At 49.8% G+C, this 18,850-nt stretch overlaps 3 protein-coding genes across 9 annotated transcripts in view; 2 read left to right on the top strand and 1 right to left on the bottom strand.

Annotated features, from left to right (window-relative positions):
* Positions 1-7,779, top strand: part of Myrf (myelin regulatory factor) — a 32,562-nt gene extending 24,783 nt beyond the window's left edge. For 3 of the 7 annotated variants that reach the window (XM_076917097.1, XM_076917087.1, XM_076917102.1), the window contains 10 exons: positions 139-207; positions 573-653; positions 822-910; positions 1,004-1,183; positions 1,391-1,642; positions 3,497-3,584; positions 3,807-3,881; positions 4,220-4,325; positions 5,378-5,452; positions 5,586-7,779. In XM_076917097.1, coding sequence (XP_076773212.1) covers positions 139-207; positions 573-653; positions 822-910; positions 1,004-1,183; positions 1,391-1,642; positions 3,497-3,584; positions 3,807-3,881; positions 4,220-4,325; positions 5,378-5,452; positions 5,586-5,666 — 1,096 coding nt within the window. In that variant the 3' untranslated portion in view covers positions 5,667-7,779. The remainder of the gene's footprint in view (positions 1-138; positions 208-572; positions 654-821; positions 911-1,003; positions 1,184-1,390; positions 1,643-3,496; positions 3,585-3,806; positions 3,882-4,219; positions 4,326-5,377; positions 5,453-5,585) is intronic. The other 4 variants (XM_034518843.2, XM_076917109.1, XM_034518838.2 and 1 more) reach the window with 3 other exon arrangements.
* Positions 7,780-8,335: 556 nt separating this feature from the next.
* Positions 8,336-12,092, bottom strand: Tmem258 (transmembrane protein 258). Its single transcript, XM_034484493.2, is given in 5 exon segments — positions 8,336-8,438; positions 8,827-8,963; positions 9,629-9,738; positions 11,951-11,980; positions 11,982-12,092. Coding segments are annotated over 4 exon segments (345 nt in total). The 5' UTR covers positions 12,060-12,092; the 3' UTR covers positions 8,336-8,438; positions 8,827-8,836.
* Fen1 (flap structure-specific endonuclease 1) lies at positions 12,007-17,097 on the top strand. The gene is made up of 2 exons (XM_034484478.2): positions 12,007-12,422; positions 15,179-17,097. The coding sequence occupies exon 2, from the start codon at positions 15,181-15,183 to the stop codon at positions 16,321-16,323; it is 1,143 nt and encodes a 380-aa protein (XP_034340369.1). The 5' UTR covers positions 12,007-12,422; positions 15,179-15,180; the 3' UTR covers positions 16,324-17,097.
* Positions 17,098-18,850: the final 1,753 nt, after the last annotated feature.

Here is an 18,850-nt window from a genome sequence, read left to right as displayed (position 1 = left end):
GGAAAGTGGGCTTCCCCTCTAGGGTCTGGGAAGGCCTGTTTGTAGACATCACCTGGGAAAACCACAGAGCCTGTCATAGAGAAACGATGTTGGGTGGTGGCTTGCATTCAGACAGTGACCCTTTTCTGTGGCTCCCAGCGTGGTGTCCATGTCCACACTGTATGTGCTGAGCCTGCGCTCTGAAGAGGACCTAGTTGATGCTGATGGGTATGTCCCTGGAGGTCTGCTATTGCTAAGCCCTCAGGCCAGTGGGGACTGATAGAGGGTGGCTTGGGTCAGAGGAGCCAGGGAAGCTCTCACTAACAGGGTTCGGTCTTAGGCTCAGCCTGTTGGGGTGGTGGTGGTGGGTCTCCTTGATAGTGGGTACTTTCTACAGGCCCCCTCTGCCTTCAGTAGCTGTCTGGAGGACAGTTGTAGGAAGGGGATGGGGTACAGGGAAGGATGATCAGAGCAGGACCTTTAGCTCTGTCTGTCACTGTCAAAACTCAGCTCCTGAGGTCACCTCTGACTGTGTCTTTTTCTCTCTCCTCCCCTGTTTCTGTTTCCCTCCTGGTCTCTCTGTTGTCTCCTAGCTCTCTTGCCGTGTCCACTTCCTGTCTTCTGGCCCTGCTCCGGCCCCAGCACCCTGGGGGGAGTGAGGCCATGTGCCCATGGTATGTCTGACCAAACATCCCTCCCCGCTTCCTCCTGTACCCTTCTTCCTGCCTTTGCTCCGCATTCCTCCTCTCCACCAGCTCTTGCCTGCCCCTGCTTCTCTGGGACTCCCAGCCCCAGCTCCAAGGCTCCCCCAGTGCCTCTGAGCTCAGCCCACCCTTTCTTAGCAGGTCCAGCCAGAGCTTTGGGACCACACAGCTCCGACAGTCCTCTATGACCACTGGACCACCAGGCACACAGCCCTCTCTGCTGCTGGGTGTGTGTCTGGAGGGATGAGGTGGGACAGGTGGCTGGGGGTGGGGCTCCAGTGTCCCCTCCCTCCAGCTCATATGGCTTCTGGCTTCCTCAGTGACCAATTCAGCTTCAGGTCCAGCTCTCCGTGCCTTGGACCTGTGTTCCAGCCAGCCCTGCCCCATCGTCTGCTGCTCTACTTCCATCTCCAGTCCTGCTACAGATCCCAGCCTTGGCCCCACTCTTACTCCTACCCCAAGCCCCAGCCCTAGCCCCCACCCTAACCCCAAGCACTCAGGTATGGATGTTTTGGGGGCAGGGCCAGGGTTGTCAGGGGTGTTGGGTATTATTTGTATCCAGAGAAAGGCCCCAGAGAGAAGGCAGGAGGGACTCCTGGTTTGGAAGTTTGGGGAGTCACCCCCACCGGAGCCAGAAAACTCATGAAGCCAGGGACAGTAGGCAGCTGGCTTCCCTTTTCTCAGTTTATCCTTGCTTCTGTCCATAGGCCCTGGCCAGATGGCCCCACTGCCAGTCACCAATATCAGAGCCAAATCCTGGGGCATTTCGGCTAATGGCATCGGCTATTCTAAGCATCCCAAGAGTCTGGAACCTCTAGCTAGTCCTGTCGTCCCCTTTCCTGGAGGGCAGAGCAAGGCCAAGAACAGCCCCAGCTTCAATCTCCAAAGTCGTGCCCGCAGAGGAGCCCTGCAACCCAGCCCAAGCCCTGCCCAATTCACTGAGACCCAGGGCCAGCTAGGTACTTGACTCTCTCAACACTTCACAGCCAGGTCTATCCAGGCCCATTGTCTAGGGCCCATTTCAGCCCGGTCACATGGCTTCCTGGACACAGAATCATTAGTTAGCAGACATTAGGAATCAGGCCTCATGTAGATCATGTCATTTAATCCTTGGCTGGGGAGATAACTCAGAAGGTAAGGCACTTGCTTTGAAAGGAAAGGCCGGGCTGGTGAGATGGCTCAGCAGTTAAGAGCACTGACTCTTCTTCTGGAGGTCATGAGTTCAAATCCCAGCAACTATATGGTGTCTCACAACTATCTGTAATGAGATCTGGTGCCCTCTTATGGGGTGTCTGAAGACAGCGACAGTGTACTTACATATAATAAATAAATAAATAAATAAATAAATAAATAAATAAATTGTTAAAAAAAAAAAAAAAAGAAAGAAAGAAAGAAAAGAAAGAAAGTAAAGGCCAAAATGGTACATTCCCAGAACGTACCAGGCATGGTGGCCCACACTTGCAGTTCCAGTGGCAGCAAAATGGAGGTGGAGACAGGTGGATTCCTCGAGCTCCGTGGACAGCTAGCCTAGCCTGCTTGATCAAGTTCCAGCTAATGAGAGACCTTTTCTCAGACTAAAGGAGGAAAGCTCTGTTGCCATGGTCCCGAAGAACTGGAGACTTAGGTGAAGGGTCATATAGCCAGCCCATCAGCAGTTCTGCTAAAATTCTGTCTCTAGTTTGTCAAATTCCAGATTATACTTACTTCCTCTCTCTGCCAGGGTAGGAAAGTTGACGTACTAAGACCTCAACCTCAAATCTTTGGTTTTTTACCAAGATAGAACTCTTTTTAGTATAGATGTGGTTTTCTCCAGGCTGATTTGTGTTCTCTGGCCTCCTGGTAGCCATAACCAGTGTCTCCGTGCTGAGACGTGGGCTTCCTCACCTTGACTTTGTGGCTTAGCAAACAGAAACCTAGAAAGTGTGGTTTGTGCAGACAGATGTTCAAAGTAGTGGGGCAACTCCAAGGGTTGGAAGCTTGCCTCAAGATATGCATGGCTCCACCTGAGTTTGCACAGGTGAAGACACCTCAGAGTGACAGGTCCTCATGAACAGGGGAGGAACTTAGTCTAGGACCAAGGAAGGAGGCAACCAGGGAAGGCTTCCCAGAAGAGGTGGTATTGAGCCATCTTTGAAGGGTGGCTAAGATGAAAGTTTACCTAAAAAGAAAGCCATCTTGTCTGTACCAGGTAGCTTCACAGGGTGTTCTGGGTGCTGCTGCAGACCTTGAGTTTGTATCTTAAAGAGCTGAAAATGTATCAGGTCAAGCAAATGTTGAGAGGCTGGTGACCATAGCTTCCCACTTCTGGGGTGAAGGACTAGGCAGCAGCAGACCTGAGATAGTGAGATGAACATGTAACCTCATCTCCCAGCTCCATGTTACACCTTAGCCCCTCAGCAGTGCGCTGGCTCAGTGACACCTAATGCAGGGGCAGCCCCAGCTGTGTGTTCTTCTAGCCTTTCATGGCTGATCAGGGCTGGGAAAGAAATGTGTGTGGTCAGGAGCAGAGGCCTGAGAAGGACCTCTACTTGCTTCTGAGTGTCTTAGTTTTGTGAAAGAGGCAGCTCTCAGGCTCGTGAGAACTAGCTGTTTCTAGGGCTGCTGGGAAAGGGGTATGGTGGGATACACCATGAGGGTCTGAAAAGGGGTGTGGTAGGATACGTGATCTGGAAAGGGGTGTGGTGTGATACTGTGGTGAGGGTCTGGAAAGAAGAATTCTTGCTTGCACTGAGGTGTGAAAGCCCAAGTGTGATGTCATTCGTATTCTACCTTACCCTTCCTCAACGCCGCCCTAATGGCCTCTCTTCTTCCAGACCTAGTGCCATCCCTGACCTCCATCCAGCTGCTGGAGAATTCCATGCCCATCACTTCTCAGTACTGTGTGCCAGAGGATGCCTGCAGGTACAGTGGGCTCCCTCTTGTCACTGCAAGGAGGGTCCCTCAGGTGCCAGGAGCCCACGCAGTTTAGATGTTCAGCTCTTGGCCCCTTGGGGAGGAACTTTCCCTGTAAGTTTGGGCAGCCCCTTTCCCGGTTTCCGAGGGCTTCAGTATAGAATGAGTCTGAGGAGGAGAGAGGGAGACTAGCAACGTGGCCTTGCTTAGGTACCATCTTTGCCCCTTTAGACTTGGAAACTTCACTTACCACATCCCTGTCAGCAGCAGCACACCACTGCACCTCAGCCTGACCCTGCAGATGAAGTGAGTGCTGGTGTGGGGGAGGGAGGGAACCACATGGAAGCCCCCAGAGCCTCAGAAAACTCAAAGCTAAGTGATTGCTAAGTTTCTTACATGGAGGGTCCAGGCTGCCTGGGGAAGGGCTGGAGAGGGACCGCTGTTTGGGGTTCAGTGGCTATAAGACCCTGCCTCATGGGGACTGCATGGAATGGTGGGAGAGTTTTCTTCCATCTCAAGCCCTGGACTATTCTGTGTGGTTCTCAGGCTGTGAAGATACAGCTGTCTCGGGTGGGGTGGGGCTGGATGGGACAAGGAGTTTGGGGAGCTGCAGCTACTCAAATGGAAACCCACCTATTCCCTAGTTCCTCCACCCCTGTGTCCGTGGTACTGTGCAGTCTGACATCGAAGGAGGAGCCCTGTGAGGAGGGAGGCTTTTTGCAGAGGCTCCACTCCCATCAGGACACCCAGGTAGGGGCAGGTGGGAATCTGTGGGCTGGCCAGGTCTCAGCAGACCTTCCTCTTCTCTGGATAGTGACCACCAAATGATGGGAAGCAGAGTGCAAATATGTCTGCTGGGACACATACAGCTGGGCTCCTGTGTCTAGGGGCGGGGGACATGGATGTCAGTCTTCATTCTTCCATTCTCAGATAGGTATCTGCATCCCCCATGACAGTGCCCAGGGGAGGAGAGTTTACAAGGGCTGATCTGGGATGAGCACAGTGCCCACCGCAGGCAGGCAGAGCTCCTCACCCCACTGCCCAGGAGGCAAGTGTGGAGTCCACAGCCCTCATACCCAGGGCAGGGCAGTGATTGACAGATGCTGTTAGAAGAGCCGCGTGGAAGGCAACGTGGGTTCTGTTGCTCATGGTGATTTCTGCTCACTTGTTTGTTCGAGTATTTGATGAGGCCTCTTGTCTCCTTCCCTGTGCTTCCAAGACCCTGTTCTCCAGGGAGGGAGAGAAGACAGGCATAAAATACCATGAGCAGAGGAAAGAAGAGTTGAGGGTCATAAGGGAGGAGACCCATGGCCTTACAGGGAGGAATACTTCAGAATAGGGGACAGCCAAGCTAGTGGGTCACTTTTAGCTGTGGTGCTCTGACCTAAATCCATACAACAGAGGCCAAGTCAAAGCTTCAGGTAAGGCAGGTAAGCTGTTTTTGGCTGCCTACCGCCACACTCCACCGTCACACTGTGATGGATAGCCGTAAACACCTGCATTTGAACCCAGCTCAGCCATATATGAGTTTTGAAGAAGGCAAGTGACTACAGATGGTAGCAGCACTTCTGCTTGCATTGCATTGCAGTCGTGGGCACAGTTAATAAGACACTTGTACAGCCTAGAGCATAAGGAGCTACAAGACAAAGGGAGGCCTCAGCTAGGGAAGGCAGTCTGCAGAGGGTGGCTCTCCCTGCTCTCAAAGTGCAGTGTGCTCACCCCTGGACTGTGACAGCCACGCTGGGAGGAATGCTGGTTAGGACAAGGCTGCCCTGATCTCTCTCTCTTCCTTCTCTCTCTAGGGTACCTCTCATCAGTGGCCAGTAACCATCTTGTCTTTCCGTGAATTCACATACCACTTCCGGGTGACATTGCTGGTGAGCACACAGGCCCACAAAGGCTGAGGGCACTTATATGCAGTGTGGGGCTTGGGAGAGGGATAAGGGCTTTGCAAAGTATGGTAGGTCTTGGGGCAACCACCTTACCCATCCTCATTTCCCTTTCACATAGGGTCAGGCCAACTGCAGCTCAGAGGCCATCGTTCAGCCAGCCACAGACTACTACTTCCATTTCTACCGCCTGTGTGACTGAGCTGCCTCCCAAGACAGTACCACAGCCGGGATCAGGGTCCCTGGGCCCTCAACACTGGATGCAAATGTGTTACACTGGAGCCTGCTGCAGGCCAGCTCTCTGCTCTTCACTGCCTCCCTTGATTGAGGAGACTGGAAGTTCTTACACTGGAGTTGCTGGACCAACTGGTCACCTTCGCACAGCACAGTGAGGGCTAGAGGGAACAGCCTCCTGGGTCTTCCTTCTGGCCATCTCCTTGGAGCAGCACAGGACCAATTTATGGCTGTCTAGTTATGGTTCCTGGAAGGCTGGCTTGCCCATTCCCACTCTCCCTGCCTTCCCTTCTGAGCTATGGTAGAGCGAAGGCCCATGGGGGCTGGACCCAGACCACTAACAGCTGGCTGGACCCCATGAGTCCATGCAGAGTCAATAACTCACCCTTTATGCTGTTCCCAGGAGGGACAGCTTGGTAGTAACTTTCTGGGGTTCGACTGTTACACTAGACCTGGATTTCTAAGCTTTAAGTGTGGTTGGTTCAGGAGAGTCTTCCCTGGGAGAGCTTAGGTCCTAAGAATTCCTGAGGTAGTCAGGGCTAGCCCTGGATGGCTGGCGAAGCTGACCTTGTGCCTTAAGTCTACTAGTGCCTGATGGAGCCACACTCATAGGGCTGAGCCAGTGGGGCTGACAGGCCAAGTCAGCCTTGGACCCTTGAACCTGGAGTACCCTGGAAGGGGTGGCTCCCTGTGAGCTCCCAAGATCTGTGTTCCAGGGAGTTTCCCAAACTCATGATGGAGTTGGTGACAAGAGCAGGAATCCCTGCAAACAGTAAACTGGTTTCTACTGGAGGGTGAAAGCAGATAACTTTTCTTAATGATATAATTACTAAATGCACTTAAAGCAGGGCACCAACGTGTAGGACAGAGCTGGAAAGCCAAGAGGGCCTCAGTATGGAAGAGACACTAGTAGACAGGACTCCAAGTTTCTCTCTCGTGGCTTGGGTCCATGCGCAGTGGGTCCCATCTTTGCCTCTTCCACCCCCCAGGAGATGAGTGGTGGGTTTGGGTTAGGAGGTTTTACTAAAGTGACAGCTTGGTAGCGCCTACAACATTCTGAACACATGCAGGCTCCTGGAAGGAGTGTGTCAATCATTTAGCCGCATGTCATGGGTTCAACAGTGGGAAAGGGAACTGCTCTTACCTTGTGGTATTCTGAACCTTTGGAAACCAGGCCCTGCTTTTTCCAATCTCCCATTCTGACCTCTAAATGGGAGCTGAGTTTGGGAAGCCTATGAACTGTGGGTCCTGGCAAGGATCTCAAAGCACTTATCCTCAGGATAGGGAAACAGCAGGGATGCCTTGAAGCTTTCTCCCCAGCCTGGCTCTGTTCCTCCATTCTGCCATAGGATTCACAATTCCCCACATCAGGCCGCGTTTGCCTTAAGACCTTGTTCTGTTCTCCCACAAGGTAGTCCTTCCCACATTACCTTAAGATTGCCCAGCCTCGCTGCTTTAGTGCCACGCTGGGGCTCCTTTCTAGAGGGCCAAGTGTTCTTGGACTGTGGCCCCTCAGTCCTTAACTGGAAAGTGACCCTCTTCTACCCCCTGGAGTCCATCTGGATACAGCCAGCCCTAGGCCCATTGGCAACTGCCTGTTTGCATGCCTGGGAAGAAGTCCTCAGTGAGTTGGGGCCAAACTTGGGCTCCAAGCTGCTTGAGGGGGTCAACCTTGGACCAAAGTTGCCTTAAGCCCCAAGTATAAAAGGGCTTAGGGGAAGGTGGAAGGGCCACAGGCTGGAAGCTGACAGCCTAGCTGGCATCCCTTCCCTTCCCTTCTGCTGTGTTCCTATAGCCACTGGGCTAAGCTCCCCCTCGATTTAGGCTGTACATAGGGCTCCCCCAGCACAGGTCCCTGCCCATGCTGTGCCCCTTAGCAGCCTGTGTGTTCACAGAGCATCCTCCTCATTAACTCCCCATTTTCTCCATGAGCCCCGACTCCTATTTATCATGTACTCACGCTGACTCTGAGGAAGGTAGAGATGCCACTCAGCCTGCTTGCTTCCTGTCCCCCAAACGGTCCTCTTCTGAAGTAAATATACATATATAAATAAATGTATAAATACTGCTTTGTATCTGCACTTGCCTCTGGCATCTTCTTGAGACTGTTCTGGTGGGAGTCATCTCAGACCAGACTGACTAGAATCTAGTTTCTGAGGAGCCTAGAACTCCTGGCCAACATACGAAAGGATCAGAAAGCTACTCCATATCTTTATGCCCCTCCTCCTTGGACTTGGGTTGACCACACACACATCCAAAAGACTTTCCCCATCTACCTGCCACTGCCCACCTAGAAAAGAATTCATCTAAGGGAACAGGCTGAGCCTAGAGGACCACTGCCCAAAGAGGGGTGGCTGCATTCAGAGAAGACTGGTCCAGGGTAAAACTGACTGCTGTTAGGTCCTGGAAAAGTTTGTTCTAAAACAACATAGAAGTTGGCATGGACCTTTCCTATCTGCAGGTAAGCCTTGAAGTAATGACAACAGGATACTGCTAAACAGCCCTTGCCCCCATGGGGAGGACACAAATCTCTAGCATCAGGCACTGGTCAAAGGCCGCTAGGAAGTGGAAAAGGTGGGACTTCAACAGTCAAGGACACCCCAGTTCCCTCCCCTCAGAATGGACACGAGGCAGGGCTGTCATACATCCGCCTTTATTGTAAACAGCAGGTGGGATATGTAGCAATGGTAAAAAATTAATTTACAAAAGCAGAGACTTGGTGAGCTGCCTGGTGAGGTACCTGGAAGAGGAGAGCAGAATCGAGAATGAGTTCACATTCCCTCCCCAGCACCCTATGCTGCCTGAGCAACAGGAACATCGCTGAGGATGGGTCACCAGAACTGACTTCAATTCCCAGATCCTTTCCAAGTCATCTGTGTGTGACTTCAAAGGATGCAGATATAAAACCATAGGTAGCCTTCACCCACATTGCTACCAAGGACACCCCAAAGCTTGAGTGAGCCCTTGAGTACATGGAGAATGCAGAACGGACACCCCAGGTCACACTTGGCTCAAATCTCCATGAGGAGTAGGAGAGGGTGCTGATCCTCCCCAGTATTTCTGTCCCCATGAACCAACATACAGTCCTGCATGGAGAGGACCCATTGATACTTCTTCACAACTCTTACCCTTGGAGACTCATACGTAGATGCCAACCCAGAGCAGGAGGAAGAGGACTCCAAAGCCCATGAAGAGCGAGGCCACCAAGGAGATGAGTAGCTCTTTGTAAATGTCACGGGTGTACTTGGTAGAGGTGACCTCGTAACTAGGTGGGGCTGCTAAGGAGAAGCAAAGATGGACCACAGTGCAGGAGCTGTCCAGGATCACCCCTCATGGGAAACACAGACTACGGGGTTTCTGGGAGGCTTGTCTGGCTTGATACAGCCAGGCAGAGGGGCCCAAGACATGGCATGGACTGATGCCCCACACGATACCTCTAACGTCCATGAGGAAAAAAAGTCCACAGTACTTAGGCCAATCATCTCTAGTCATGTATCACTCGTGGTACAACTAGGACTGGGTGCCAGACCCCTGACACTTGAGCACACCCCTGTTTAAATCACCTTTCTGCTGGGTGGAGTGGTAAACTCCTGTTATCCCAGCACTCTCTGGAGGCAGAGGTAGAGGCAGATGGAACCCTATCAGTTTCACATCAGCCATGTCTGCACAGTGAGACCCTGTCTCGTTTAAAACAAGACCAAACCAAACCCCCAAATACCAACAAAACACCTTTCAAACCTCAGTTCGAAAAGCAAACTGAGCTAACTTGAAGTAGGAAAACAAGGCCCTGGCTTGCCCTTGGGCAGCACAGGCCTCCTAACTCACTGTCTCTATCCCACCTTAAAGGGGGAGTTATCTAGTGTGCTTTCTCTCTCAGTTCTATGGTCACTAATTCTGTCCCCTGGCTGCAAAAAAAAAAAAAAAGGATACACGAAGAACCAGGCAGTGAAGAACATGCCGATGGCCAGAAGTACCACAGTCAGGTGCGGGAAGACAGCCGGGTTCACTGGGCTGGTATACCTACTCATGGCCTCGAGCTCCTAGGAAAGAAAGCAGATCAATCTCAGTTTCAATCTGGGGAGACCTTGGAGCAGCTGTGTACTGCTGAGGACTCCTTCAAGCGATTCACTATGGAATTGCAAATTACAATCATTTTGTGTGTGTATTAAGTTTTATTACCCTTATTTACTCTTGTGTGTGTGAGTTACGGGAGCAGTGAGTACATGGGAAAGTCAGAGGACAAACTGCAAGAATTGGCTTTCTCCTTTCACCACATGGGTCCTGGGGATTGACCTCAAGTTACCAGGCTTAAAAGTAGGTGCATTTGCCTGCTGAGCTATTTTGCAGGTCATTCCCCACCCTGTTTCCCCACTTTCTTTTTAAATTTGGGTGGAAGTTAGAGGACAACTTTCTGAGAGTCGCCTTCTGCTGTGTTTGAGGCAAGGTCTCTTTTGGGTGTTGGTCACTGTAATATGCTTTCCAGGTTAGCTAGCCCTCAGGCTTCTGAATGTTTCTCCTGTGTCCATTTTCCATCTCTCTGTGTGTGAGTTCTGAGATTATGACATCTGGCTTTTTTGTTTTGTTTTTTTTTTTTGAGACAGGGTTTCTCTGGGTAGCCTTGGCTGTCCTGGAACTCATTCTGTAGACCAGGCTGGCCTTGAACTCACAGAGATCTGCCTGCCTCTGCCTTCTGTGTGCTGGGATTAAAGGCGTGCACTGCCACTGCTGACCACATCTGGATTTTACAAAACAGTGTGGGCTCTAGGAGCCAACTCAGGTAATCAGGCTTGCAAACCAGCCCTTTGTCCACAAGCCATCTTCCAGCCCCACGTCACATCCTAAACATAGGGACATGGCAGGCTTTGTGTTAGAGCATTTGCCTAGCATGCATGAAGTCTCAAGTGTGATCCCCAGCACCGGGAAACAAAACAAAACAACAATAACAATGAATGGCAGCAGCAGCTGCTTTTCTTTCAGTGAGATAAGAAGAGCAGCTAAGAGTCAGAGGATCAGACATACAACGGGATAGAGGAAAAACGGCTATTGGGGTTTTCTAGTTAATGATCACTATGTAAGTCATGGATCTGCCCAGAAGAAAACACATAAAGAAAAAGCTTGCCCACAATTTCCACTGCTTTTGGATCTGTGTCCAGACTCTAAGCTGTTCATTTGTGCAGGAAGCCAGAGCCTAGACTAGTCTAGACAGCTCAAACTCTAATTCAGGAGTATTGTTTTCCGTTGTCCTAGGAGGGAGCCACAGGGGATCTCCTGGCAGAAGACAACTGGGATAATTCTGGCTCTACTGAATCATCAGAGTCTGAGTTAAGTAGTTATCACACTATTTGTGTCACAGGGCTGATGCATGATTGGAGAAAGATGAATATTGACACATCTAGTTTACTGCCCAGCATAGAGTAACTGCTCAATAGGTATTTGTTTCCTTCCTAAAGTTGCAGAGAAGACGATGAGATAATCCCTGTGAAAGGGCTATAAACGTAAAGTTCTGTACAAATGTTAACTTCCATTGTCACTCCCTAGCCAATGTTTCTAAAGTCCAGAACATAACAACTCCAGAGAAGTAAACTGAACCCATTGTTCTAAGAGACACAGGAATTCAATTCAGTAAACAATTATGTCCCCCTTCCCCCACTAGAAGAGCCAAGCACAATTGCTGCCATTTATGGAACCTCCAAATGCAGGCCCGGTGTTTGGCAACAGGAATACAAAGATGAATAGCCATCATCCCAAAACTAGATGCGCGTCAGATGGTGGTCACTAGGAGGCGTGGCAGATAAAAAGAGAAGTCCATGAAACGTGGCAAGAGGTGTACAGACTGAGGCTCCCAGAAGACAGACAAGTACCTATGAGAGATCTAAGTGTTTTACCAGGAAATGACATTTATACAAGGGCCTTGCGGGATGAGTAAGATTTCAGCAAGGGAAGCCTTCCAGCTAGAGATAACTGATAATAAAAAAGAGAAATAAAAGCGCGAAGGTTTTCAAAGTGCACCGTGTGGCCTTCAGACTTATTATAATCAACAACATCATAAGCACATTGTGATGGAAACCTCAGCCTGAGGAATACATGGTGAGGGGCTTGTTTTCCTGTCCCTAATTCTCCTAAAGTTTCAGCGGCGTCCCACCCACCGGGCACTGCACACTGAGGCCTCCGCGGAAGAACGCGGTGAGGACCGGGCACACAAGAGTCCTAGGTCCTGGCCCACAGCACTGTCCGTAACTCCCATCATCTCACCATTTTGCCCCGCACAGGATAAACCACCGATCCGCCACCGGAAGAACACGTCGGCAGGAGCAAGCGCGTTGAGCAACAGGAAGAGGATGTGGTCCTTTGCGCGTGGCATTGTGGGACTTGTAGTCCCATGTTTTCAGGGGTAATGGGAACTAAGACTATGAGGACCTGCTGTGAGTAGCTTGGAGTTGAACTGTGGGAAAGGGTGGTGCAAAGTTTAGGTTTTAATTCATTTTTCCCCCGGAAAGAATGCCCACTATGAAAACTGCTATCGGACGTGGCGGGGCCTACACTACATTTCCCAGGAGGCTGTTCGCACCTGGCAGGTCACGTGACGGGAGCGCGGGCTTTGGAAGGCGGTGAAGCTGGAAACGATTTCGGCTCGACATCGAAAGAACGGGCTCGGGACTGTCCAGAGAACGCTGGGGTCTCCAAACCACTGCTAGCTGCTGAAGCCTCGTGCACTCGAGGAGAGGTGAGGTCTCGCAGAAGCGTCTCTGAGAGCGGCGGGGGCCGCCGGAGCAGCACCAGGCAGCCCGGGGCTTTGGCCTTTCATACTGCTCCGAGCATCTCTTTTCGCCGGTATAGGAAGAAGGTGATACCCTCCTCCCCGTGAGGATTAAGAAACCAGAGCGTGTTCATCTTTGGGCTCTTGTGAGGAGGATGGAGCGGGGAAGTTTTGTGCCTTTGAGGAAATGGGTTCATGATCTGCTGACATCAAGAGACAGTGTGCTTTCTTGTATTTCTGGCTGAGGCAGGTGTTGGAAAAGTCCCAAGGACATTCCCGGGTAAGGGAAGCCTGGAAGATTCAGAACAGTGGGGTCCAGGTAATACGGTGATTGATCAGTTGGCCTCCAGGGAGAGGGGCACAGGGGAGCCAGTGCTTTTATCCTGCTTGCAGCCATTTCATTTAAGGCTTTGCTATCTGAAAGGGCCTGTGGAGGCGGGACTGAGACTATCAGGACAGAACAGGTTTTCGTCTGTGGGACATGATGGGTAGTGATATCCTGTATTCATTCTAGCAAAGTAGTGAGGTGTGAACCATATGGTTGACTAGGGAACATGGCACAGCATCTGGTGATGTGTGTATTCCATCTGTTGTTTTAGTTGACCGGTTCTGCAAGGCAGAAATGATTATCAGTCTTACAACTCAAAAATGACTTGTGTTTCACAATGCTGAAGATGTAGGGCACTTGCTAGCATGTATGAGAGTTACACACACACACACACACACACACACACACACACACACACCACCACCACCACCAGATTCAAGGTTGAGTTTTTTTTTTTATTTGATGGGATTCAACATGGGACACATGCTGTACCATTGAGAGGCACAGTCTTCAGCCTTAAGGCCGAGCTTTTGCTGCTTGTATTCTTAGAGGAACCACAGTAATGCGGACCAGGAAGGAGTAAGAAAGGATGGCAGGAAGAAGACACAGCTGAGCAAAAGTGAGGCAGGCCTTTTCATTAGGCTTCCATATATACAAGTAATGTGTGCTGAGGTGTTAGTAGTCAGGAAGGGTCACTTGGGCTTCAGAAAAGACACAGTGAAGTAAGATTGGGAACAAATTAGAAGAATTGACAGGACTTTCTTATGGTGTGGACACACTAACATTGGGAGAGCAAGATGACATTAATAAATTGCATATTAGAAAATTCCTGTATTATGCATTTAACACATTAATATGACTGATAAAATGCAGATATTTTTGTTTAAGATGGGTTTTCTTTCCCAACTTAATTTTTTCTTTGTTTTTGAGACGGGGTCTTACTGTGTAACCCTGGCTGGCCTGGGACTTACTGTGTAGACTAGGCTGGCCTTGATCCACTTGCCTCTGCCTTCCAAGTGCTGGGATTACAGGAGTGTGCTTATTTTGTTTTTGTTTTCCTCTTTTTTTTTTTCTTTTTCTTTTTCTTTAAACTCCATTTAAAGAACAATTAGATAAAAGGAGAATTAATGTTTCAGTTGGAAGAGCCAGAAATTGTGAGGGTAGTTTTGGAAATGCTGCCCTAGGAACCGTTTGCTGGGGGTCCTGAACCACAGAAGTGCAGAATCCAGCATGCTAGCTCTTAATTCAGGATCCGTGGGGAAGTCATGAGGTTCATGTTCCAGACTTAGAGGAAGAGAGTACAGAGGAGGACTTAAAACGCCTCTGGAATCCTGATAAAAAGACCCTCAGGTGCTAAGGGAGATGGGAAGGGAAGAATACCAGCATGTGAGGTGAGGTGACTACTTGGTCCTCATTCAGGTGTATTCCTCAGGTCTGCTGCATCAGCTAGACATCTGTGGAGAGACAATAACTTAGACATAGTCATACTCGAGTAGCTGGTACTTACCTGCTCTTAAGGGTTTATGTCTGCCTTTAATGATCTCAGGACCCTTCAAGCTGAGCCAAGCACTTGCCTTCTATGATCTGTGACACAGAAGTTGAAAGTCACTCTGTGACAGATTGTGCCATTACATTATTCAGAGCCCTTAAGTTACTCAAGAACATCCAGGGTCTCAATTCCTAGAAGCACCCAGATCAGGTTCTGATTTTTTTTTTCTTTAATTTCTATGACTTTAACAAAGAACTTTTTGTTTTTATTTTATTTTATTTTTTTCCTCTTTCCCTTCTCACTCTTGCTTTGGCTCTGCTTACTCTGGCCCCTGCTCGCTCCAGCCCAAAGGTTTTTTTTTTACTACTTATTATATGTAAGTACACTGTAGCTTTCTTCAGATACCCATATGAGGGCATCAGATCTCTTTATAGATGGTTTTGAGCCACTATGTGGTTGGTGGGATTTGAACTCATGACCTTGGGAAGAGCAGTCAGTCAGTGCTCTTAACCACTGAGCCATTTCACCAGCCCCAGGTTCTGATTCTTAGGAGGCCTGCTTGAGAATGATGCATCTTGTTCACCTTTGCATCTTCTGCTCTGTTGACTTGGAGTCCTTTTGTGTTTGTTTGTTTGTTTGTTTGTTTTTTTCGAGACAGGGTTTCTCTGTGTAGTCCTGGCTGTCCTGGAACTCAGTCTGTAGACCAGGCTGGCCTCGAACTCAGAAATCCGCCTGCCTCTGCCTCCCAAGTGCTGGAACTAAAGGCGTGTGCCACCACCGGCCGGCTCCTTTTGTGTTTCATGTTAAATTTGATTGACATGAGATTGATGAATGTTGCAACTTAAAACTTTTGTTCCTTTTGTATTCTTTTAAGTTCCTCCTCTTACTTGACTTTCTTTGTTTTAGCCATGGGAATTCAAGGCCTTGCCAAACTAATTGCTGATGTGGCCCCCAGTGCCATCCGTGAGAATGACATCAAGAGCTACTTTGGTCGAAAAGTGGCCATCGATGCCTCCATGAGCATTTACCAGTTCCTGATTGCTGTTCGTCAGGGTGGGGATGTGCTGCAGAACGAGGAGGGGGAGACCACCAGCCACCTGATGGGCATGTTCTACCGTACCATCCGCATGATGGAAAATGGCATCAAGCCTGTGTATGTCTTCGATGGCAAACCACCACAGCTGAAGTCAGGCGAGCTGGCCAAACGCAGCGAGAGGCGCGCCGAGGCTGAGAAGCAACTGCAGCAGGCTCAGGAGGCTGGGATGGAGGAGCAGGTGGAAAAGTTCACTAAGCGGCTTGTTAAGGTCACCAAGCAACACAATGACGAGTGCAAACACCTGCTGAGCCTCATGGGCATCCCGTACCTTGATGCCCCCAGCGAGGCAGAGGCCAGCTGTGCTGCCCTGGCAAAGGCCGGCAAAGTCTATGCCGCGGCCACGGAGGACATGGACTGCCTCACTTTTGGCAGCCCCGTGCTAATGCGACACTTGACTGCTAGTGAGGCCAAGAAGCTGCCCATCCAAGAGTTCCACCTGAGCCGCGTCCTGCAAGAGCTGGGTCTGAACCAGGAGCAGTTTGTGGATCTGTGCATCCTGCTGGGTAGCGACTACTGCGAGAGTATCCGTGGCATTGGGCCCAAGCGGGCTGTGGACCTCATCCAGAAGCATAAGAGCATCGAGGAGATTGTGAGGCGGCTGGATCCCAGCAAGTACCCTGTTCCAGAAAACTGGCTCCACAAGGAAGCCCAGCAACTCTTCCTGGAGCCCGAAGTACTGGACCCAGAGTCTGTGGAGCTGAAGTGGAGCGAGCCAAATGAAGAAGAGTTGGTCAAGTTTATGTGCGGTGAGAAGCAGTTTTCTGAGGAGCGAATTCGCAGTGGGGTCAAGCGGCTGAGTAAGAGCCGCCAGGGCAGCACCCAGGGTCGCCTAGATGATTTCTTCAAAGTGACAGGCTCACTTTCCTCAGCTAAGCGCAAGGAGCCAGAACCCAAGGGGCCTGCTAAGAAGAAAGCAAAGACTGGTGGAGCGGGGAAGTTCAGAAGGGGAAAATAAATGTGCCCTTCCCTCCACTGTCCCTTGCCCCCAGGATATCTGTTTTGTACCCTCAGCTAGAGCACATCCCTCTCGTCCCTCATCTTGAGGAGAGTTCATTGCTTTCCAGCGCTGCCCTTCAGAGCTTGCCCTCTCTTGACCCTGTAGCAGGAATGCCATAGCTCTGCTTTTCCTCATTTTTAGCTCAGGAAAGATGTCAGGCTCAAACCACTTCTCAGGCAGGTTAATGGACACTGTATCCATTGTTCTGTGCAACTGCTAGCAACGTTTTAAGGAAGAAGATAAAGCAGGGACAGGGTGTATGGAGATAATTTCCCAGCTGGCAAGCTGGTGGAGGAGAGGTAACTGCAGAATGTGGCTGTGCCCTCAAAGACAGCCATCAGCCTGGGATTAGCTGATGAAAGCTGCAAAGATACAGGCAGAGAGGAGGCTGGCTGACAGCAGATTTAATACTGACCGGCTGTGGGTTGTGGGCAGACATTTGAACTTGCTGTCTGCTGAGTCTAGTAGTTGTGCAGGGGAGTGAAAAGGCAGTGTTCAGGTTTTGGTGTGTAGTTTTTTTGTTTTTGTCTCTCCCCTCTCCAATGTTGGGAACTGAACCTGGAGCAAAGACATTAAGTGTACCACTGACTTGTAGCTCCAAGTGATGTTCTGACAGCCTTTCTGAGGCAATCAATTGAATTGAGGTTTTGGGGAGAAGAAACTTGTTCATGGACTATTTCTATTTTAAAAGATGTGAAGAGAAAAAAAAAATCAATAAAATTATAAAAGTGACCAGAATGTGGCTTTCTGAATGTTTGAAAACACCAAGTGCTTTAGTTTCCTGTAGAATAAGTTATAATGGTCTCCTTTTCCCTCTAAAATCCCCAACAGCCTGTGATTGCCCTGGTTACAAGTGGTTTGTTTAGGGGTGACCACAAGGTGGCATTGCACTCACGTAATGTGGCCACAGCAGCTGTGGTGGCACCAGCCTTTTATACTTTAGTTTGAATAGCTTGACTGGATTTCACATATTCTACAGTCTGTGAAATAAAGGAGTCCCCTTGAACAGTCTTGTGATTTAGATAACTATCTCATAACATCCAGGCAATTTGATAGGCCACTTGATAAACACGTGCCCTTCAGAAACCTTGTTCCACCGGGTGGTAGTGGGGTGGTGGCACACACCTTTAGTCCCAGTGCTCAGGTGGCAGAGGCAGGTTAATCTCCAAGTTGAAGGTCACCTAGGTCTACAGAGCAAGTTCCAGGACAGCCAGGCTATACAAATCCTGTCTCAACAAACCAATAAAAGTAGGTAAATAAAAGAAGCCTTGTTCTTGAGATTTCAGGTGTTCAGGAAGAATCTTCGAAAGTTTTTGAGGACTAGTGCATTTAGGGTTCTCTAGAGCAGAATGGATAGAATGAGTTATGTATATGTTAAAAGGGGATTCACTAGAGTGGCTTACAGGGCGTGGTCCAGCCAGTCTAACAATGGGTATCGAACAAAAAAGCCAAGAAATCAGTAGTTCAGGCCACAAGGGATGTCCCAGCTGATCTGCAGTCTACATGAAGAATCCCAAAAACATAGGTTCTAATACCAGAGCAGGAATGTCTCGGGAGAAGATGCGTGGGCAAGAATCAGAAGTCTCCATGTCCTTTGGTGGGAAATGTCACTAGGTGTAGCCTAGATTCAGGGTGAGTTTTCAACCTCCACACAGGTTGTCCCCACTGGCTGGGTTCTAATTGATTCCAGACATGGTCAAGTTGACAACTAAGATAAGCCATTACAATTGGTAAAGCTTAGTGGTGAGCTAGCCTGTTTGAGTTCTGATCTCACAGGTGTGTTATTGACAGTACATGACTAAGTTGAGAAGGCCTTGACAGACTGAGTAGAAGACTAATACTATGGGTTTTCAAGTCCTTTAAATTCTGTATGGTGGGAACAGTTGATCATGGGTGGTGGCATGTGTGGAGGTAAAAGGGCAGCTTTCAGGGATCTTCCTCACTGCATATTATGGAGGTCGAACTTAAGTTGTCAGGATTCTTTTTTTTATTGGATATTGTATTTACATTTCAGATTTTATCCCCTTATCCCATTCCCCCACCACCCAGGAACCCCCTCCCCCATCCCCCGTCCTGCTTCTATGAGGATGTACCCCCACCTACCCCCCCACTCCCACCTCTCTACCCTGGAATCCCCCTCCCCCCAGGTGTTCAGCCTTCATTGGACTAAGGATCTCCTCTCCCACCTATGCCTGACAAGGCCATCCTCCCCTACATATACAACTGGAGTCATGGGTCCCTCCCTCCCTATGTGCTTCCAGGCTGGTGGTTTAGACCCTGGGGAGCTCTGGTTGGTTGGTATTGTTGCTCTCCTCATGGGGCCACAACCCCTTTCATCTCCTTCAGTCTTCTAACTTCTCCATTGGGAACCCCTTGATCAGTTCAATGGTTAGCTGTGAGCATCGGCCTCTGAATGTGTCAGACTCTGGCAGACCTCTAAGGAGACAGCCATATCAGGCTCTTGTCAGCATGCACTTCCTGACAT

The sequence above is a fragment of the Arvicanthis niloticus genome, chromosome 1 (genome assembly GCF_011762505.2).
Source record: "Arvicanthis niloticus isolate mArvNil1 chromosome 1, mArvNil1.pat.X, whole genome shotgun sequence".
Lineage (NCBI taxonomy): Eukaryota > Metazoa > Chordata > Mammalia > Rodentia > Muridae > Arvicanthis > Arvicanthis niloticus.
This window is presented reverse-complemented; position numbering and strand designations above follow the sequence as displayed.